This window comes from Salvelinus alpinus, chromosome 5 (assembly GCF_045679555.1).
Source record: "Salvelinus alpinus chromosome 5, SLU_Salpinus.1, whole genome shotgun sequence".
In the NCBI taxonomy this organism is placed as follows: Eukaryota; Metazoa; Chordata; class Actinopteri; order Salmoniformes; family Salmonidae; genus Salvelinus; species Salvelinus alpinus.
The window spans coordinates 82873810-82896548 of NC_092090.1; the positions used below are offsets into that span (position 1 = coordinate 82873810).

A 22739-nucleotide genomic window follows, 5' to 3' on the forward strand; every position below is an offset into this window, starting at 1 on the left:
AGAAGTACAACCTTCTCTGCAGCACTCCACAAATCAGGCATTTATGGTAGAGTGGCCAGACGGAAGCCACTCCTCAGTAAAGCTCCAATCCAGATGTGTGGGTCATTACTGAGACGTGGTTAAGAAATAGTGTTTTGAACGGTGATGTTAACCTTTCTGGTTATAACTTTTTTCGGCAAGACAGATCTTCCAAAGGTGATGGAGTGGCAAACTTTACCAAGGAACACCTTCAGTGCTCTGTTGTCTGTCCCCAAACAATTTGACTTGATGTTGTTATCATCCACAATCATCACCGGCCTTTATCCTAAATGCACTAAGCTCTCTCCTGGCCCCTTACCCTAAGTCTGAATTTGTACTGCTAGGTGACCTAAACTGGGACATGACTAAAACACCTTGTCCAAGTCCTAAAGCAATGGGACTCCCTAAATCCCACAAGGTATGACTCCAAACACCCAGAAAAAGCTACTCTGGTGTTTTCTGTAATGACCTTAGTGATCACTGTTTTGCAGCCTGTATTCGTAATGGCTGTTCAGTGAAACAACCTGTCCACATTGTCTCCTAACTCTTCCTGCTAAACTCTTGGGCTACAGATGTACCCCAACTCCTAGTCTATGGATGCTGTCTAAATGCTTGGCTGAAATTGAAAAGCACAAAGGTAAAGTAGTTTTTTTATTCTAGTGATTCTACCTCAATACTGAATTATTTATAAGCAAAATGATGGTGGCTCAAACAGTATTTTTTTTGTTGCTGTCCATACTTTATTTATCCTCAATCTATCACCTTGATTGATATTTTCCAAACATCCATTGATTCCACTGGAGTTGATGCCATTAGAGCCCCCATCTCTGTCACCACCCAGTTCAAGGAACCATTGTTGGTACCAGGAAAAGTGACCATCAAATTTTGTGAGAGTGCGGGAGTGCAGTCCAAATGTGTTAGATTCCAAATGGAGCAATACGAGAGGAAGATACCTCACATCACGGGACAAATCTGCAGGACTACTGTAGAGGATGTGAATTAAAGATGAAAACGGCGCCGATGGCCACCCCAGCACTGTTGTTATTGTTTTTGTTGCCGAGATGAGCATCACGTAGCATGGTAAAACAATTGCAGTACTCTTATGTGTTAAATGTCAGAGTTGAAAAAACTGTTTGTTTGCAGTAATTTCTTTGTTGTAATATCGCAAATGGTTGTGGCTGTTTCACCAATAAGGATTCCAGCTTTAAGATTATCAGTTATGACATGACATTGTATAAATATCAGGTAGATGAAAGTCGTAATAATAAGGGATGATTGTGTAATTATTAGTGGAATGACATCTCATCTTTGCCATTATGTGGCATCCTAGTCAGTGCGGCATAGGCTTCATGGTCCAGCAGGGGATTTACACAAATGTATCTTCAATCCAACGTACGCCAATACTGCTACCCTCTAGAATAGATATTTACATCAAACAAGAACTGTGGTGTTAAGGAATTTTCTGTGTCCTCTACAACTCTCTAATGTTACTATGTCCACAGAAGCACCATAAGCTACAGTACCAGGCGTATGCTGATGCAGACAAGGTCCCTACAGGGAATGGAGACTTGAATATTTGATCTGTTTGATATTCTTGTTCCCTGCCTTCATGTATATGAAAGTCTTTTCTCTTGTTTTACTCATTGTAAAACTGTAGACAGGAAATTTGTAGAGGAACATAAACAGTATTGTTCACTGAAATGCTTTGTAGAGATCCATGACTTAAACTATACCATATGTTTAATGTCAGTATCTACATATTTCTGCCAAACTTCAAAGAGTGGTGATTAGATTCTGCCTAGGAGTAAAATGTTAAATAAATATTACTAAAATGAATTGTAGTTTCAGTTCATGTGGTGAAACAATTATCTTTATTGTGAGTGGATTAGATGAAGTAATATTATATTGTTTGCATGCCCATAGAGATGTATGTAATTCTGAAGTTGTAGAGTTGGAAATTCAATTTTATGTAACCTTAAGTCATGTGCTCAGAAGCCTGGATCTCTTCGGCCTTACTGTATACGGTTGTTGTGTAATCAAAAGAGCATCCCGTGACTGCCTCTCATTGCACAGAGTATATGTGTTTTTTCCCCGTGTTTGAGGGAAGGAGAGGGGGTGGGGTTGTGAAGAAAAGCATCTCCGTTAGTAAACCATATCACTGGATAACTGAACAGCACCTGACAATATTTAGTCTGACCGCCTACTGATGAAATCCTTCCAATACGTCCCACATGTGATGTGATTTACATTTCTGTAACCCCCTAACATTTTGAAGAAGGAAGACTGCACAACAGAGGACTACACAACTTTTGGTAAAACATTTTTGTTTTATTAAGTTTGCCTGCAGCTCTTGCACATGCTGGAAACATTGCTCTGTGATTGTTGTTGAATATGACTGAGGATCAGAAAATCAAACATAACTTTATGGTAGTGAACTTAAAGGCATGTTTCATCTTACTACATCTTAGTATGCTGTGTAGCAAAGCTTTGAATGAATCATACTTTTTTTGTTATATATCACACCTAATCTTCTTGTTCCTCACTCAGTGACCACAAAGCAGCATTTACACCTCTCATCCATCGTCGTGCAGAGACAGATGAATGGATTCTTGAACTATTCAAGGACATATGAACATGACTATCCAGTATTTTAAAAGGTACAGTGTATTCAGACACCTTGACTTTTTTCACATTTTGTTATGTTACAGCATTATTCTAAAATTGATTAAATTGTTTTTCCCCTCATCAGAGCAAAAACAGTTTTAGAAATGTTTGCAAATGTAAAAAAAGAAAGAGATATCACATTTACATAAGTATTCAGACCCTTTACTCAGTACTTTGTTGAAGAACTTTTTGCAGCGATTACAGCCTTGAGACTTCTTGGGTATGACGCTACAAGCTTGGCACTCCTGTATTTGGGGAGTTTCTCCCATTCTTCTCTGCAGATCCTCTCAAGCTCTGTCAGGTTGGATGGGGAGCGTCGCTGCACGGCCACTCAAGGACATTCGGAGACTTGTCTTGAAGCCACTCCTGTATTGTCTTGGCTGTGTGCTTAGGGTCGTTGTCCTGTTAGAAGGTGAACCTTCGCCCCAGTCTGAGTTCCTGAGCACTCTGGAGTAGGTTTTCATCAAGGATCTCTGTTCTTTACTCTGTTCATTTTCCCCTCAATCCTGACTAGTCTCCCAGTCCCTGCCACTGAAAAACATTGCCACAGCATGATGCTTCCACCACCATGCTTCACCGTGGGGATGGTGCTAGGTTTCCTCCAGATGAGACGTTTGGCATTCAGGCCAAAGAGTTCAATCTTTGTTTCATCAGACCAGAAAATCTTGTTTCTTATGGTCTGAGAGTCTTTAGGTGCTTTGTGGCAAACTCCAAGCAGACTGTCGTACCTTTTCAAAATATTTTTTATTTAACTAGGCAAGTCCGTTAAGAACCAATTCTTATTTACAATTACGCCCTACTAAAAGGCCTGCAGGGATGAGGGCTGGAATTCAAAATAAAACATATACAAATATAGGGCAAAACACATATCGCGACAAGAGACGCCACAACACTACATAAAGAGAGACCGAAGACAACATAGCATGGCAGCAACACATGACATCACAGCATAGTATCAACACAACATGGCAGCAGCACAAAACATGGTAAAAACATTATTGGACACAGACAACAGCACAAAGGCAAGAAGGTAGAGACAACAATGCATCGGGCGAAGCACCACAACTGTCAGTAAGAGTGTCCATGACTGAGTCTTTGTACCCCCTTTACCCACCAACAAACAAACAGTCATGAACCACAACAATACATACTCACATAATTACAGACAAATGTGACATGTAGGAGCAAAACAAAAGAGAGCTAGCTCCATCAAAAAAAGAGAGAGAGAGAGCTTAGGAAAACAACTGACTGGGTTTTTAAACCAAGGGAAAGGGGATGTGATTGGGTAAGGGAAAGGAGCAGGTGTGTCTTCTGATTGGCGACTGATGAGTGACACCTGTGACTAGGGCAGAAGGAGAGAAAACAAATACACACACAGGATACCTGTATCCGTAACACAAGCACATCATCAACATGAAGAGACATGGGCAGCTGTGAGGAGGACGGTTTATTCTCCAGGTCTTTAACTGTTTTCCAGAACTTCTTGAGGTTAGACCCAAGAGATAGAACTGCTCCTCAAAGTAACTAACTTTGGCCTTCCGGATAGCCTGAGTGCACTTGTTTCTCATTTGCCTGAACGAGAGCCAGTCAGCCTGAGTATACGTGTGCCTTTCGCCAAATTGAATTATTGAGGTGGTCACTTTGCCAGATCACAGTCAAACCAGGGGCTGAACCTGTTTTTAAATCTCATTTTCTTTATTGGGGCGTGTTTGTTAACAATACCACTGAAAATATAAAAAAAGAAGGTCCAAGCATTTTCGACAGAGGTGATCAAGTGGATTGCATATCAATTTACAGAGGCCAGGTCAGCAGGTAGCCTAGTGGTTAGAGCGTTGGGCCAGTAACCGAAAGGTTGCTTGATCGAATCCCAGAGCTGACAAGGTAAACATTTTTGTTCTGACCCTGAACAAGGCAGTTAACCCACTGTTCCCCGGTAGGCCGTGCTACGTGATGCTCATCTCGGCAACAAAAACAATAACAACAGTGCTGGGGTGGCCATCGGCGCCGTTTTCATCTTTAATTCACATCCTCTACAGTAGTCCTGCAGATTTGTCCCGTGATGTGAGGTATCTTCCTCTCGTATTGCTCCATTTGGAATCTAACACATTTGGACTGCACTCCCGCACTCTCACAAAATTTGATGGTCACTTTTCCTGGTACCAACAATGGTTCCTTGAACTGGGTGGTGACAGAGATGGGGGCTCTAATGGCATCAACTCCTGTGGAATCAATGGATGTTTGGAAAATATCAATCAAGGTGATAGATTGAGGATAAATAAAGTATGGACAGCAACAAAAAAAATACTGTTTGAGCCACCATCATTTTGCTTATAAATAATTCAGTATTGAGGTAGAATCACTAGAATAAAAAACGACTTTACCTTTGTGCTTTTCAATTTCAGCCAAGCATTTAGACAGCATCCATAGACTAGGATTTGGGGTACATCTGTAGCCCAAGAGTTTAGCAGGAAGAGTTAGGAGACAATGTGGAGAGTAGTCAGAGAAAGCCCACACAAACTTCAGTCCTGTAGTCCAGGGAACATTGATATCCACCGCCTTCATGTCATCTGGCTCTGATGTGTCCATGTGACCTGTCAAAGTGTAAGAAAATATATTGGTTTAAGATGTGGGTCCAGTTGTTCTGTGCTATTCAAACTTGAATAGAACAATTTCATTCAACTTCCTCAGGTTTGTTGACTGGTGGCAAAATTTAGAATGAATTAACTTAAGTATTGGTCTACTCACCATCATTCCACTCAGGTTTAGGTTTAGGTTGAGTGTTTGGTGTTCGGCCTCTGTCCTGGGAGAGCATTGTCAAAACACTCTCCCAAACTGGCTGGTCAGTGCGTGAAATGGCAGTTAGAGAAATGTCAACCTCCACCCCATCTTCAATGACCCTGTACTCTAACACACGAGCCTGCAACTTGAAGGGTCCCTTCTTCAGCTCATCTATTGGCTGCCATGTTTTTAAACTCTGACGTACCCGGACTAGACCTAAGGAAACAATGCATTGAAGTGGGTGGATTTTGTATGAACTACACATCTGGCTGAATTGAATTCATATATTCTACAGAAATGTAGGAAGAAAACTGAGTATCTTGAGTGTTGACATTTGGATGGCCTTCAAATACATGCACTACCCAGCCAGCAGAGGATGTGTTACTTACCCACAGGGCTCAATCTGAACTTCTCAGCAGATATTAATATGTCAAGCATCCGCAGACAGAGGGTCTCTGGGTAACACAGAGGGATATCCCTGAACTCAATGTCTGGGTAGTCCCAGCCATATCCAGCTGCACTACAGAACCTCCTCAGTAGATTCTTGTTGAACCTTAGAGAAAAAAGTACAGCACATAGGAGATAATTGGTCCAAACGTGAACAAATAAACAACCATCTTTGTAAGGCAGTGTGTTGTTTGAAATGATTATAATGAAATCAAACCATAGCCCTAAAAAAAATTGGACTGCTACATTGTCAGGCGCAATCAGTTTACCTGCAGTTAAAAATGGTGAAGGCAACTTCACCTTTGACATCGCTATCGCAAAAGTACAAATGCCCCTGTCTTTTGAGAAGAGCTCTGAATACATATCTGAGAAAAATGTAGGCTAAACTTGGAATCCTCTGACGACTGTCAAACACCACATTAGCTTTCAGTAGTTTATAAGAGCAATAAATGTTGGCGTAAAGAAAATATATGGCACACGCTGGGAGCCCAGCAATGAAAACAATGGTCATAATATTTTCCATTTTCAAGTAATACATGAGCAGCATCCACCGACTCTATTGTACTTGGTCACTAATATGTACTATACTGTTATAAGAAGGCCTCCTCGGGAGAACGAGTGCTAGTGCTGAAGTTTGCAGCTAGTTCGAGAGTACACTGCCATGCCATTCATACACGGCAATTAAAATAAAAAACATCGCCAACGTGCACACCATTTTGCATTTAACAAATATTTCTAATCAAGTCACTTTGGCCTCCTTACTGCACTTTTGACACTTTCAACCATGATCAAAACGAAAGTTGTGTTGAAGTACGGAGTGCGTTATGGGACAAAAAATATAACGTCAACATGTAATGTCGTTGGGTAATATCATTTATTGATATGAACAAACTCAAAATGTGTTGATATTTAAAACATCTTTATTTTTTTCAAGTAATTGATTGAAAGTTACTGAGAAAAAAAGTAATACATAATTAAGTTATCTACATGAGACACAAAATATGATATATCCCGATTTATGGTGTTTATGTCTGTTCAAATTATGTATATTTAACATTTTGTCCAGGAAGGTGTGAAGAAAAAAAAACTTTTCGTAACAACATAAGATTACAATATGTTAACAGCAACATGCATGCCATAATCAGCACTGTGACACAATCACAGTTTCATATTAGGAGAAAGAAAGTTTAACTAATCGCGTGCTCAAAGTAAATTATCCTTTGACATTGTAGAAATCATCCAGCAGCAACATGCTTTGGACTGCTTTGTATAAACATCATTGACTAACAGGTGTCTTTGAAAGAAACTGAATGGCGTAAAGGAGTAAACACTGACTGTTCCTGCATCTGAACTGTTACTCTGTCTGACCATGTAAAGTGGGAATAAATAAAAAGGAAATCAAATGTAATGCTGATTCTTTGTGATACAGCAACAAGTGTGTGTGTGTAATCTTCTTTGTTGTGCATGTAGGGTTTCTCCTTCGGGAATCATGGAGACATCCCCCTGAGCCCTGAAAATGTCTTCTCTTAGTTCAACATCCAAATTCAGTCCAGTCTTCGCTTCAGCCAAACAGCAGCAACAACACAATGCAGACCGAATTGACAGCAATCAAGGGCACTGCAAGATGAGAGAAAATATGATGAATAATGCCACAAACCAGTCTCAGTTCAGTTAGGTCAACATCATAAAATTGTTTGAAGAAAACAAGAATAATTTATTGAAAAAAAAATAGTATGCATGCAGAACGATTTGATATTTATAAATGGTATTGATTTTTCAGTCGTACCTCTCATTACTGTCCTCACAGAGCGGACAAGGTTCATTAGCTGCACTTTAATGCCCGGTTCATCACCAAATCCCCCAATACTTTGGTCCACACCCCAGCCAACTAAGTTAGAATGAACAAAACAATTACATTAATGCAAACAAAAATGGCCCTGGCCATAAGAGGCAGATCAACGTACCTGTAAGCTTTTCCAACTCATTATACTGGTGTAGTTAGCTAGCTAATTTAGCAGTAACGCCAAATTATGCTAAAATGACTCATATCAACCAAATAACGTTACTTTCTTGCTTCCCTGTCTAGGTAAGTAGTTATCTATCACCAACCCATTTCAGCCGACTAGCTAGCAAGCAAGCAAATCATTGTTGAAAGTAATGTTAAACAAAATAAATGTGTAGACGGCCACTTACTTTTACTTAAAAATCTTTCTTCGTGCAATACGGCGACAGCATTTACACACAAAATCACCGCTTGAATAAGGGAATATAATGTAAACGCCATATCTGTAACGTGTTAGCTGACGTTAGCAGCTTCAAGTATTTCCTTATGACGTTGCCTAAATGTATGGCATCATGAGAAGAACAAATTGAACGAGCAGTTCGAAAGCGTGACTTTCTTGACGGAATAAAAAAGTGGGTGCCCAACAGTAAATGGCCAATGTAATACCAATACTGTATAATAATAATCCATATTCATGTCCAAAGGGGTAGCATTTTGTGACTTGATTTAATGGTGTAAGTGCATGAAAACGTTGCAGTAGAACTAGCTAACATTCCTGTGAGGTTATGGGTGTATCTAGCCAGACACACCACTGGATGGCTATTTCCGTTAATAACACCTCAATATCTCCTTCATTTGCACTTGATTTACTAGAAAGGTAAAGGCATATTGCCAGAAGTTACATTTCTGTAGATGAGAAAAGGTAAACACGAGTACACCACTGTAAACCACTGAGATCAGTGGAAAACATTCCTGTTAATAAAGATGGAAAGAAACACATGGTCGTCATGAGAATAAAAATCTTTATTAGTGTTTTATGAAGTCTGCATAATATGCCACACGCCTGAGAAGCTTATGGTCAGAAAAAAAACCTGCTCTATCAATAACGCCCTCTACTGGTAAAACTGAGAGAACTACTGTACTGACTGTTTTTCAAATATTTAACTGTTAAATACACACTACTGTATAATGTACGTCTGGTCCACTTCAGATTTGTTATGTACTCTCTTCACATTCATATATTGTAGGCCAATGGTACAAGGATTCAACACTGGACCCTAACACATGGTTCAGTTCCCCAAATCCAAACTCACTAGTTGCACTTACAAAGTACAATCACTAGTGCCGTAAGGTTAATAGATGAATAACATCAATAAAGGAGATGGGAGAAAATAGATGTTAAAAGAAATCTTGCAATAGCCACAAAATGACAATGTCAGACTGCAAGCTCAGTCTTGTTGTACATACTGTATTTTATAGACAAGAACAAATACAATGCACACTAATACAGAAAATATGTCCCAGTGTGCAGTTTCATTTCTCTCTCCCTTTTGTGATGTAAGAACATAGAATACTGCCAAGTTTCTGTAACATTTAGCTAAAAAATAAATCACTTTTTTTGGTTGACCACTGTTTTATGGTGGACCTTTTATCTTTTACTGAGCACCAAACAGCTTCCAGAAAGCAAATGTGTTTCAAGAGTGAAGAGATGAATGAGTCAAAAGAAGTTCATACAACATTCCTCAGTCACATAACCCATCCATACATTGCAGGAAAGCAGATATCATGTTACAGGCATTTATGCTTTGATTTGTGTACTTCTGATGCACCAAGTTGATTATTTTAAAGAGACAGAAACTGTCTACATAACATGGGGCTGTATTTTTCTTACCAAGGCAAGGGCTTAAATTGGATTCAAGTTGAACCTTAAAAAAAAAAAAACACTAATGATCCATGCTCTCCATGTCACTTAAAAAGAGACAGTCTTGAAAATATTAACTTTAATAAAAAGTGAACGACAGAAGAAAGTTTAATTATATTTATATATAAAAATACATGAGAATACAAAAAAGTAGCAAAAGAAAGGGGATATAGGCTAAAAACAATATAGAATTAAATTCATTGATACCTTCCATTCTCCAAGTGAAATAACTTTTTAATAATTCACCTCGAGAGACCTGGACACCCAGTGAGACATCAAAAAAAGATTTTACAGCTGATATTCTCTGGTCCTTGCCCGGTGCATCCAAACCTAACAGAGCCTAGAATTAACTAGCCTGCATCTGAGACGGTGTGTGGTCCAAATGAAACATGGGCCACCTATAATAACATTGGAGGTGTCATATACTGACAGAGCTAAAAATGTATGTCAACTACAGCCGGATTGATTTCGCAGCTTGTTTAGTTTTTTTGCTAAACATTCCTATATGTCCATTAAGAGGTGTCTTACAACGACACATCTGGAATAAAAAAAAAAGACATTGACAAAAGGGTAAAGAGTTAATTAGGTAAATTAAACAATTACATTTTAAAAACATAATTGAGCATTTCCCTTCGAGGAGAAAGCGACAAATGCCATCTTCATTTCTTAACCACGCTAACTCCCCAGACAAAAAAAGATGGGTCCATGTTTCCCAGAGAGAAGTTACCTCATGGCCAAAAAGATGGATGGATGAGTTAAACCAAAATTCATTTAGCATTCACACTTGTGTTACTTATACAAGCATTCTCCAATACTGAGAAACTATTTGTAGAATATTTTTTGGTATTTCCACTGCCTCCAATAATTCATACCTGGACTTTAAAAATCAATATACATTTTATTTGCACCACAAATATATCTAATATTAAGGATTTGGGGAAAAGCAATTTAACAAAGATGACAAAGATGGGTAACAAAGTGCCTAATTCTATTCTGAAAAGTATGTCTTGCCGTGTGTGTGTGTGTGTGTGTGTGTGTGTTGACAGGGACGTGGAGCTAGGCCACAAATACTATGAATTATGTTAATAGCAGAAATTATTTCTGCAGCTTCTTTTCATGATAGGACTTGCAAGTTAGAATTTGATGATCTTTGAGTGGGCGACGTTTTGGGTCGTTTTCTAGCATTATGACATACTGGAGCAGCGTACAGAAGGGGAACCCATCTGAGTCAACACTTTGTCCAGCCATTGCAGAGGTCCATTCAAATGCAGTTCAATCCAGCAGGGAGTGCTTGTGACAGTCTGCCGTCTAGTAGACAAAAAGACAACAATGACAAATTGGTGAAATCACTCGGCATGCAAGCACAGGAATGTCACCAAAAAACAAATAGCCTGAACCTCTCTGACTTCTTCCATAACAGAAGTATTGTTTAAGAGGGACAAATCACATTTGAATACCCATCCCAACTCCTTAAACATTCCAAAGTTTCTACAAATACAGAAAAAAGGATCATTAGCAGGCTACAATGTTTTTTTTAATGTATGCCAATGATTACATTAATATTACTGTCTTCCTCCGACTATTCATCTTCTACTAACTATGCCATTGTGTACAACTGAAATAATAAAAAGTCGGTCATCATGCTTGCCTGTATTCAGCCCCCCAGCCTTTGACAAAACTCATGCGGATGGTGCACATTCTGGTGAGCTGGTACACAGCCTCAAAGCCCTGGTTCACAGACTGGGCCAGCAGAGCAGCAAACTCCTGGTTGTTGAAGATCTTCAGGTTACAACCTGAGGGGCAGTGGAAGGAGAGGGTCAGTTGTGAAATGATTTATAATGCCCTAGTCAAATAAGCAGTGGTGTAAAGTACTTAAGTAAAAATACTTTAAAGTACTACTTAAGTAGTTTTGGGGGTATCTGTACTTTACTATTTATATTTTTCACAACTTTTACTTCACTACATTCCTAAAGAAAATAATGTACTTTTTACTCCATACATTTTACCTTACGCCCAAAAGTACTCGTCATATTTTGAATGCTTAGCAGGACAGGAAAATGGTCCAATTCAAGCACTTACCAATCCAACACATGGTCATCCCTTCTGCCTCTGATCTGGCGGACTCACTAAACACAAATGCATCTTTTCTATGGGTTCCCGAGTGGCGCAGCGGTCTAAGGCACTGCATCTCAGTGCTAGAGGCGTCACTACAGACACCCTGGTTTGAATCCAGGCTGTATCACAACCGGCTGTGATTGAGAGTCAATTGGGTGGCGCAAAATTAGCCCAGCGTCGTCCGGGTTTAGCTGGTGTAGGCCGTCATTGTAAATAAGAATTTGTTCTTAACTGACTTGCCTAGTTAAATAAAACGGTAAATAAAATAAAAATGTTTTTTTTTGTAAATGATATCTGAGTGTTGGAATGTGCCCCTGTCTATCTACACATTTTAAAATGCCGCCTGCTTTGCTTGATAGAAGGAATTTAGAATACTGCCAAGTTTCTGTAACATTTAGCTAAAAAATAAATCACTTTTTTTGGTTGACCACTGTTTTATGGTGGACCTTTTATCCTTTACTGAGCACCAAACAGCTTCCAGAAAGCAAATGTGTTTCAAGAGTGAAGAGATGAATGAGTCAAAAGAAGTTCATACAACATTTTAAATAATTTTTTACTTAAGTATATTTAGAACCAAATACTTACTTTTACTCAAGTAGTATTTTACTGGGTGACTTTTACTCTATATTTTTACTCAAGTATGACAATTGGGTACTTTTTCCATCACTGCAAATAATACATTTTGTTCAGATATCCAGATATTTATTTTGACTAATTAAAAAAAAAAGTTTAAACTTGGGAACTGGCTTGCTGCGCAGCCTGCGCGACTTGGGAGAGAGGTGCCGCTCAGCATGCGTGCAGCAGTGAAGGGGCCGGTGAGTTTGATATGGGAGGGAGGGAGACAAAGCTTTAAAACAATGTTTGAGTGAACCCTGAATACAGAAGATTAATGGTGAACTCATCTGGACACAGTAGACTCCTCATCACTCTACAATTCAGGTTCACTCTAGCATAATTTCAAGCTTTGTTTTACTATTGACAGTTACAGCTGATTTCGGGATTGTACAGTGCCTTCAGAAAGTATTCACACACCTTTACTTTTCCACATTTTGTAGTGGAATTTAAAATGGATTCAATTTAGATTTGTTTGTCACTGGCCTACACATAATAGCCCATAATGTCAAAGTGGAAGTGGTTTTCGAAATTCTTACAAATTAATTAAAAATGAAAATCTGAAACGTCTTGAGTCAATAAGTATTCAACCCCTTTGTTATGACAAGCCTGAATAAGTTCAGGAGTAAGAATTAGCTTAACAAGTCACATAATAAGTTGCATGGACTCACTGTGTGCAATAAGTGTTTAACATGTTTTTTATGACTACCTCGTCTCTGTACTCCACACATACAGATAATTGTAAAGGTCCCTTAGTCCAGCAGTGAATCTCAAACACAGATTCAATCACAAAGACCAGTGAGGTAAAAAAAAAACAATCCAATATTCAATATCCCTTTGAGCATGGTGAAGTCATTACACTTTGGATGTTGTATCAATACACCCAGTCACTACAAAGATACAGGTGTCTTTCCTAACTTAGTTGCAGGAGGGGAAGGAAGCCGCCCAGGTACTTCACCATGAGAACAATGGTGACTTTAAAACAGTTACAGAGTACTCCGGCTTCAACGCTCGTCGGATGTGGCAGGGCTTGCAAACTATTATGGACTACAAAGGGAAACCTGGCCGCGGGCTGCCCAGTGATGGAAGCCTACCAGAGGCTTTTAAGCGTGTTTCGAGGCAAGCAACACTGAAGCACGCATGAGAGCACCAGCTGTTCCGGACGACTGTGTGATCACACACTCCGTAGCTGATGTGCGCAAGATCTTTAAACAGGTCAACATTCACAAGGCCGCGGGGCCAGATGGATTACCAGGATGTGTACTCAGAGCATGCACGGAACAACTGGCAAGTGTCTTCACTGACATTTTCAACCTCTCCCTGACCGATTCTGTAATACCAACATGTTTCAAGCAGACCACCATAGTCCCTGTGCCCAAGAAGCGAAGGTAACCTGCCTAAATGACTACCACCCCGTAGCACGTCGGTAGCCATGAAGTGCTTTGAAAGGCTGGTCATGGCTCACATCAACACCATCATCCCGGAAACCCTAGACCCACTCCAATTGGCATACCGCCCCAATAGATCCATAGATGACGTAATCGCTAATCGCACTCCACACTGCCCTTTCCCACCTGAACAAAAGGAACACCATGTGAGAATGCTGTTCATTGACTACAGCTCAGCACTCAACTCCATAGTGCCCACAAAACTCATGACTATGCTCAGGATCCTGGGACTAATCACCTCCATCTGCAACTGGATCCTGGAGTTCCCGACGCCCCCAGGTGGAAAGGGCAGGCAACAACATCTGCCACGCTGATCCTCAACACGGTGGCCCCTCGGGGAGGGTGCTTACTCCCCCTCCTGTACTCCCTGTTCCCCCATGACTGCGTGGCCAAGCATGACTTCAACACCATCATTAAGTTTGCTGACGATGCAACGGTGGTAGGCCTGATTGACAACAATCCAACACCATCATTAAGTTTGCTGATGACACAACAGTGGTAGGCCTGATCGACAACGATGAGACTGACCTCCTCCCTATAGGCTGAGAACTGACAGTGTGGTTCCAGGACAACAACCTCTCCCTCAACGTGAGCCAGACAAAGGAGTGATCGTGGACATAGACTATAGGAAAAAGAGGGCTGAAGATGCCCTCATTCACATCGAGGGGGCTGTAGTGGAGCAGGTCGAGAATTTCAAGTTCCTTGGTATACACATCACAAACAATCATGGTCCAAACACACCAAGAAAGTCGTGAATAGGGCACGACAATGTCCTTTACCCTCAGGAGACTGAAAAGATTTGACCTGGGTTCCCAGATCCTCAAAAAGTTCTACAGCTGCACCATCCTAACCGGTTCATCACCGCCTGGTATGGCAATTGCTCGGCATCTGACCGTAAGGCGCTACAGAGGGTAGGGCGTATGGCCCAGTATATCACTGGGGCCAAGCTTACTGACATCCAGGACCTACACGTGTCAGAGGAAGGCCCAAAAATTGTCAGACTCCCTTCACCCAAGTCATAGACTGTACAAATTACGTCAACTAACCTGTACCCCTGCACATTTGACTCAGTACTGGTACCGCCTGTATATAGCCTCTGTAGATGTTTTATCGTGTAACTTTAATTGATTTAAAAAAAAATACTTTTATTGAAAAACAGCCCCAGAGCATTATTCCTCCTCCACCAACCTTTACAGTTGGCACTATGCATTGGGACAGGTAGCGTTCTCCTGGCATCCGCCAACCCCAGATTCATCCGTCAGACTTCAAATCCAGTCATTTGAAGGAGTGTCCACATAATTTTGTATATATAGTGTATAATGAGTAATCCAGGAATGTCACAAGTTAATTAGCGAGAAAACTTTAGAAAATAGCAACTCTACATATCGCTATGACTACAATAAATGGCTAAATTACTTCCGGACACTAAGGGTCCGCGGAGCTCCTCCTCACCACTCTCAAGTATTTGAATACTAACGTCCGTTCGGATATTCGAATAACCATGCCCATTCCTACTTGGCATCATGTATGGACTTTAAAAGAAAAATCATAACAAGTAAAGCCTGCAGAACCAACATGCAATCAGTTTTATATTGCCTGTAGAAACAAGTAGTTAGACTGACTAAATATGGAATATAAACACGTGAAAAACATTTAGTACTAAGTAATGATTATAGGAACACACTGAATATTAAAGAAATTGTGTTTGGCTGAATTACCTGGAGGAATTTTGCACACGGTTGCTGGGTGCCACCCATACCGCTGGTTGCAGTTTGGACTTTGAACAAAGATGGCGCTATCACTGAGACACTCAGCAAACACCTCACCACCAATATAATACAGCCTGACTCCTCGTCCTGTGGAAATAATAGAAAATTAGCATGAGTATTTCTGCTACAAAACATCTCTGTTCCCAGGCAAATCTGAATTGGCACCCTATTCATTTTAGCCATAGCCTTCAAAAGTTGTGCACTACATAGGAAATAGTGTGCTGTTTGTGACATAGCCCCTGTTGTACCTATATGCCTCCTGGTCATCTCAACAGTGGCGTTCCTGTTGACGTTGGAGAGCAGGCCAAGACAGAAACGCTCTGAGTTGGAAGGGTCTGTAAAACCGTCCACGGTGAGAGAGGGCTGCGAGGCGTGGAAGGTCTCTCCAACACGCTGGTTCAGCTCATAGTAAGCTATAGAGCACCAGAACGCAGGCTCAGAGTAGGTCACCGGCTGCAAGTCTGGGGTGAAAAAAGTGAGATGTCATGATGAAAGACAACTACACAGGTTGACAGGCATAGACCAATGATCTCCAGAGTGGGCACTGGGCTATTTAAATTGTACTCAATGGATGTTTACACAGGCACCCCAAATTCTGATATTTTTTTTCATCATGTCTTTTTCAGAGCTGGTCTCATTGGTCAAAAGACCAATTGTAAATGCAGCCAATGAGTTTAGTCAAATTTGTTCATATGATCAATTACTGGTCCTTCAGACGTCGAGCAGGTCTAAAAAGACAATTGTTCTTACCCATGCTATGATTGACAGGTGAGAGGGTGCCAGGGGACAAATCAGCAGGAGAACCTAACATGGGAGAAAACAGGAAATTATAAAGTTGCATGGTCAGATTTATTTGTGCAAAGAATCTACTAAGATATTTAAATCAACAAATTTAAACTTGGCAACCATTTGTCTTTTATTATTTTATGTTAGAACTTCTTATTTGAGGTAAGTGGAATATACCTGTGTCCATACTTTGATTCATCGGTTGATCACTGGCTTCCCCATCCTCACTTATGTATCCAGGTGGTGGCGTTTCTATGGTAACAGGGGAGGGAAAAATACTGATGAGCTGAAATGGATAACTCGTTATCATGAATACCATTTGCATATCAACTCATGATAGATACACAAACCTGGTATGTAGTTATTTGGAGGCTCGATCCCTGCAGGAAAGTTTGTGTTCTCAGGTATGGAATGAGTGTAGTCATCCAATGGGGGCAGTTCTGTCAGAATTTCTGAGTGTCTTGGCACAAGGACAGGTGGCAGAACTAGAGGAAAGGTGGAGAAAAGATTCTTCAATGCCAAACAAAATTCAAAAGAAGTGACATCTTTACAAAACATAATTGAAGATTATGCTAACACCACTTTTAGCCTCTCATACAAATCTTTTTTCATGTCCAGAAATAAGAATGTCACAAATAGCTGTCAACATGGGCTTTGATGGCACATACAAGTCAGCACACACACTAGTGGTTCAAATGACAACCTACCTGGGGTCTCCACCCTCTGGTAGTGGTAGGGGTTGATGCAGACCTCATCCTTCTTGAGGTGGAAGGCGTACTCGCAGGCCTCAATGGCACGCAGCTCATGGTGGCTGTGCAGGTCGGGCCATCGCCACAAGCGGCAGTAGATGACATGAGGAAGACCCTTTCTGTGCGAGACCTGCAGGCGCCCATCCAGGGATCTGACAGGACAGGCAATGGAGGAAATAGGTGTGAAAAGTGAGTGCGGGGAAAGGAAGAAAAGGGGGAGGAATCGATAGGAGGAAGAGAAGGAGATGCATGTGGCCAGCAAAACAAAAGGTGGGGGTGTGGAGAGGGGAGGTGGGATATGATGAAGTGAGATGAGAATGATAGAGGGATGAATGGAATTTGTGCTCTCAATGTCCCTCACCCCCCTGGAATGATTACTTCCCACATCAAGGTTGTACAACAGTATGTAGCATAGGACAGTTGAGGATAGTCACCTGGTTTGGTCAGGGTAGCTGTATAGGCCTGAGGTATCCCACTGTTCTATCGTATTTGGTGTACTCAGTCCCCATATTTCAGAGCAATTGCTGTGCACAGAAAAACCAAACAACAAAACAAAAACAAAATGATAAACATGGGGCATGAGTCATTCAGAAATACCAGTATGGGTAATGTAAACATTAAAAGGCATCTTTTATTAGAGTCATTTTCAATTAGGTATTTCATTCTTTCAGTCTGGAACTGAAAATAAATAACCGTCAAATAAGAGAAGCCTTTTGACAGAATAAAGAAAAACAACAGCATAAGATGGGAGTACAGTAGTATACACAAAAAAACATTATACGAGACAAAAAGAAAACATTTCTGCTGTGGTATATCAAATTTTCGGAATAACTGAAACATTTCCACCACAGCTGTGTAGGTCGCAAGCAATTGACTTATCTTGAACATTTAAGTAAACACAGAAGACACAAAATGGGACTAAAAGGAAAGGAGGGAGCAATCTTGGAAAAAAGTACATTTCCAATTAACCACCCTCTATATTTCACTTTGTGATTGTAATGGACACGTAGAAAGGAATGATAAAAATAAACAACTGGAAATCAAATAAAAATGAAATGGGGAAATATGATGTGATAGTTGCTGCTCATACAATATCCTGACTTAGAATTCAGAGCTAATATAGCCTACCTCTGAAGTGGGACTGAATCTAAACTATTGGCTAGGCCTATATATTTTGTGTTCTAAAAGCTGAAATAAGTTCTAAACTTCATTCTAAATATATACGCATGACATGTAGATTGGTAAATTGCATTAAACTTTAATTTCTTTGCAAGACCATCAATTATAGGCATACACAATATATGTATTCCATCTGTCAAAAAGCTCTATACAAATTTAGTCAGTGTCTAATAAACATACTAGACATCTGAACTGTTCTTAGCTGGTCATCATTGAACAAATAGGTATTTTACAGCACACAACATTTCCCATAGAACATGTTCTACTCTAGGACATCAAGGTTAACTGGCTGATAAGGAATGTTCTCACCCTACACCCTCAGACAAATGTGATACAAGTACATAGCGGGAGGCTAAGTCAGTGTTTACAAAACAAACTGTTGCGCCATTTCTGAGAGTCAATGTTAGACAGAAAGTAGCAGCCTATAAAATGTGAAAGAATTTGGGAGTTGCTAAGACCTCTATGTATTGGGACCTTGTATGTTACATGCTGTTTAAGGAAAGATGAGGCGACAAGAGGGTTACCCGATACTAAATAATCATCTCCAGAAAACATAGAGGAAACTGCCAAAATAAAGGAAACATTTGCGTAAATGAGGGATAAAAAGTATATTGAAAGCAGGGGCTTCCACACAGGTGTGGTTCCTGAATGAATTATGCAAGTAACATCCCATCATGCTCAGGGTCATGTATAAAAGTGCCCTGTTGCGCATTATTTTGGCTACCATTGCTAGAACACATCTGTGACTTTGAAAGAGGGGTCTCAAAGGAGCATAGGGTGTTTAAAGGGTGGGTGTGTGTCAGTCACCAGATCTCACCCCAATTGAACACTTATGGGAAATTCTGGAGTGCAACCTGAGACAGGGTTTTCCACCACCAATAAAACACCAAATTACGGAATTTCTCATGGAAGAATTGTGTCGTATCCCTCCAATAGAGTTCCAGACACTTGTAGAACCTACGCCAAAGCGCACTGCAGCTGTTCTGGCGGCGCGTGATGGCCGAACGCCCCATATTAAGACAGTTTGTCTGTGTTTACACAGGCAGCCCAATTCTGATATTTATTTCACTAACTGGTCTTTTGAACAATCAGATCAGCTCTGAAAAAGATCTGATGTTATTGGTCAAAAGACCAATTAGTGAAACAGAATTGGGCTGCCTTTGCAAATGCAGCCATAATGTTGGTGGAATTGGGCTGCCTTTATAAATGCAGCCATAATGATAGCGTTTCCTTTAATTTGGCAGTTACCTGTAGGCTTCTGATGAATGGTCAACTGTTAATTCTACAGAACCATACAATGACTGTAGGCAAACCCTAGCTCTGTGTTACCTGGCATGGGGCTATGGTTACTTACCTGGGGATGGTGACACACTTGGTGTTGCAGTTCTGGGTGGTGATTGCCTTCTCCAGCTCGTCCAGCTGTCCAGTCTTCTTCAGCTTCTTCACCAGGCTCTTGACAGCCTTCTCACACCACTTCTCCTCCTGGCCGTTCTGCTCTCCTCCCCCGGCGCCACTGGCTGACTTCTTCCACCCCAGGAGCCTCTTAACTACCGGAGGGGTAAAAGGCAAGATGGAGGACATTTTGGTTGTAGCGAGGAGGAGTCTTGCGAGAACTCAAACACACACTGAGGCAGAGGGGACCTGGAGGAAGGGATGCACAGTTTAGCCCTTTCTCTGGTGTGGTCCCTCTGTTTCGTGAGGAATCACAGGGCTGGAGTGAGGAGGAACTGGATATGTGCAAAAGAGATGAGACACCTGAGGAGGTAAAATCAAACACAGGAATTTAGTAATCAATGTCTGAATAAAAAAAATTGTGATGACGAGTGAGTGCATTCAATTGTGTTATGGGTGCATTTGAAATTTAATGGGTGGTCTTGAAAAACTTGTTAGATAAATCCAACCATCACAATTTCATTAGCAACAACTGTAGTTACATAATATATCTAATAATAGAGGCGACTTGAGCACTCAGTGGACTGAATCACTAGCAGCAAGTAAACATAACATACCATTGTTTGCGAATAGACATTTAGCCACAAAACAAACATTTCATACCAGTGTTGGTGGATGCTGTATAACACCACATCATTATAAAGGTGATTAGTTATCTACCGTGATATACTGTTCAATTGATAACCTCCATTGTTGGTTAGTTTATATATTGCAGCTAGTACCAAGCTAGCTACCTCGGCTAAGGGGCTAGTTAGCCCCATAGCTAGCTGATACTTTCAGGCCGGTTGGTTGATAATAGGCATTTTATCAGCAGTACAAATCTACTAATTTTAGTTAGTTAAGTTAGCAAATATTTACTCATAAGGTAGCAAGCCACGAAAGGCTGCAGAAATGATTGAGTACATGACTCGTATGGTGGGATTACGTTATCGCCAATACCTTTGTTGTGAAAACAACAATTACTGTAGCTAACTAACGTTAGCCACCTAACTCAGGCTTTCAATACAGCTAAATGACTGGTTAAATAACTTACAACGAAACAATGGTTTGATTGAGACATACAGCGCCATCATTGCCAGCTACAATAACAATCGTGTTTATTTTATGTTAACACTAGAAGTGATAAATAAGCCAACTAACGTTAGCTATCTAGCCCAAATTAAAAAACTGGCTAATGTTAGCTTGCTAGCTGTCGTTAGCTAACAACATCAAAGTCGAGGGGAAATTAAAAGCATTGCATTACCCTGATGATGAAGCTCACGAGCTCTTCTCTGTGTAAAGATATGTGCAAAAGACAAAGTGGGAAACTCCTCAAAAACAAAGGGATACCTTTTCTTTTAAAAAAAAACGATAAATGTAGCCGCTATCTCGACGAAAAGATTGTTGCCTTTTTTCAAATCTGATAACTAGCTAGCTGTTTAGCTTCACAAGCTATCAAGACCTGAACAAGAAACACACCCTAGCTGGCTAGCTGCATTCAGAATCTTAATCCCTCCTCTTATCACCTGATTGGATAAAACAAGACAATCATATTACTTTCGTAGACTGGATTGGTCGCCAGCAATGTCAATCTGTATTGTTTATTTGACAGCATGGTTTGTTTTACAATCTGTCATTGTCGGGGAGGAACTAGCACTCCATTGTTATTTTTTGTAGAATTTGTTATAGCCGTTAATCCTTTCTCATAATCCATAAAGACTAGAGGTGAAGAAAGACATATTGGGTGAACTATAACAGGAAGTGGTATCCTCTAATTTGTTAAGAAATTATGCACAATTGGGCCCACAGGAACAAAGATACGATTCCATGTAAAAATCCAGGCGAGGCTACTTTTTCACAACAAGGTTGATGAGATAATTTATGTTATGTTTTTGTTTCACAGTAGCAACCGAGGCCGATGTATATTTCATTCCTCACTTGAAATAATCACCAATCTAACACATCTGGGTAAATTAAAGCACGTTTCAAAACTATTCCTAATACAGCATATGTCAGTAACCACATCGGTGAAGAAAGGATGCAATTAAAAAAATATTCCGACACGGCGACAGATTCAACATAACTCGAGGCTTTCCTGCAGAAGCAGAATTCCTGTCTGATAGTGATAGCAGAGAGGAAGAGGCGATGCGAGCTGGTTTCTTCCGCTTAAAATCTGTCTCAAGTATTAAGCAAGTGAGGATTTTTGTATAGGGGGCAATGGGAGTGTCGAATTTAGTCAAGATAAAACCCATTGCTATTTTGACACGTGATCTAATAGAAGTATCGTAATGCTTAGTTTATTACGAATGTACTGTTATGTGTGATGCACGTGACACTTTGTAGTTGTCACTATTGAAATTCGAGACGGCGTAGGCCTATCTCTGCATATCCATAAGGATAGCATAGACCCAAACGGCGTTCCATAACACAGTGATTCTCACACTCCATTGAATACATGTGGTTGACGTCAACACCCCTCATCGAACCAATCCAAAGAGAGGAATAGGCGGGAGCTTGACAGCCTGCCGTGTGACAACGAATCCCATTGTTAGGGCGGAGACACAAGCATCTCGTCATTATATCCAGTATCTCTGATGATAGGCAGGAGAAAAGGAAAGGAAACCAATGAGGGGGTTCGATAAATCTCACCCTGCCCCCCACGTAGGCGTGTTTTACACCGGCTGAAAGTTGATAGCATTCGATTTGGAACTTGGCTGCCTCCCGGGTATTCAAAAAAACTGGGAACTCAGAACTCTCCGACTTCAGTGGGTTCAAGACAACTGGGAACTCGTAAAAAAACGAGCTCCGACTGGGAAACATTATTTTGAAAGGTTATCCAACTCGGAATTCCAGATCTGATGCCGCGTTCACGGGCTAGTTGAAATTAGGAAACTCTGAAATGTTCGACTGGCTAACTGGTTATATTTATACACATGCCGCTTTTAACGAATCAGCAAGTCAGAAATTAGCTCCGAATGTAAAAACTGAACGGTCATCCAAATTCCCATTCGAGAACACGGTTCTCTTTCTAGACCTCCG

At 40.6% G+C, this 22739-nt stretch overlaps 3 protein-coding genes across 6 annotated transcripts; all 3 read right to left on the minus strand.

The window, feature by feature from the left end:
* Positions 1–4356: 4356 nt before the first annotated feature.
* Positions 4357–6699, minus strand: LOC139577025 (uncharacterized). Its single transcript, XM_071403739.1, has 5 exons — positions 6177–6699; positions 5850–6013; positions 5428–5676; positions 5064–5273; positions 4357–4901 (listed from the first exon to the last, which is right to left on the minus strand). Exons 1-5 carry the CDS (start codon positions 6452–6454, stop codon positions 4699–4701), a joined length of 1104 nt encoding a protein of 367 aa, XP_071259840.1. The 5' UTR covers positions 6455–6699; the 3' UTR covers positions 4357–4698.
* Positions 6700–6762: 63 nt separating this feature from the next.
* LOC139577026 (immediate early response 3-interacting protein 1) lies at positions 6763–8259 on the minus strand. The gene is made up of 3 exons (XM_071403740.1): positions 8101–8259; positions 7694–7795; positions 6763–7524 (listed from the first exon to the last, which is right to left on the minus strand). Exons 1-3 carry the CDS (start codon positions 8189–8191, stop codon positions 7469–7471), a joined length of 249 nt encoding a protein of 82 aa, XP_071259841.1. The 5' UTR covers positions 8192–8259; the 3' UTR covers positions 6763–7468.
* A 436-nt stretch (positions 8260–8695) lies between these two features.
* Positions 8696–21222, minus strand: LOC139577028 (mothers against decapentaplegic homolog 2). 4 transcript variants are annotated; one of them, XM_071403745.1, is made up of 11 exons: positions 20965–21220; positions 19624–20024; positions 17525–17614; positions 17049–17242; positions 16692–16826; positions 16531–16593; positions 16306–16359; positions 15804–16016; positions 15505–15642; positions 11260–11404; positions 8696–10919 (listed from the first exon to the last, which is right to left on the minus strand). In XM_071403745.1, exons 2-11 carry the CDS (start codon positions 19848–19850, stop codon positions 10796–10798), a joined length of 1383 nt encoding a protein of 460 aa, XP_071259846.1. In that variant the 5' UTR covers positions 19851–20024; positions 20965–21220; the 3' UTR covers positions 8696–10795. The 4 variants fall into 4 exon arrangements, with proteins under 4 accessions (XP_071259846.1, XP_071259845.1, XP_071259844.1 ...); XM_071403744.1 differs by having other exon boundaries at positions 16519–16593; positions 19624–19910; positions 20965–21217; XM_071403743.1 differs by having other exon boundaries at positions 16519–16593; positions 20965–21217.
* Between the last annotated feature and the right edge of the window lie 1517 nt (positions 21223–22739).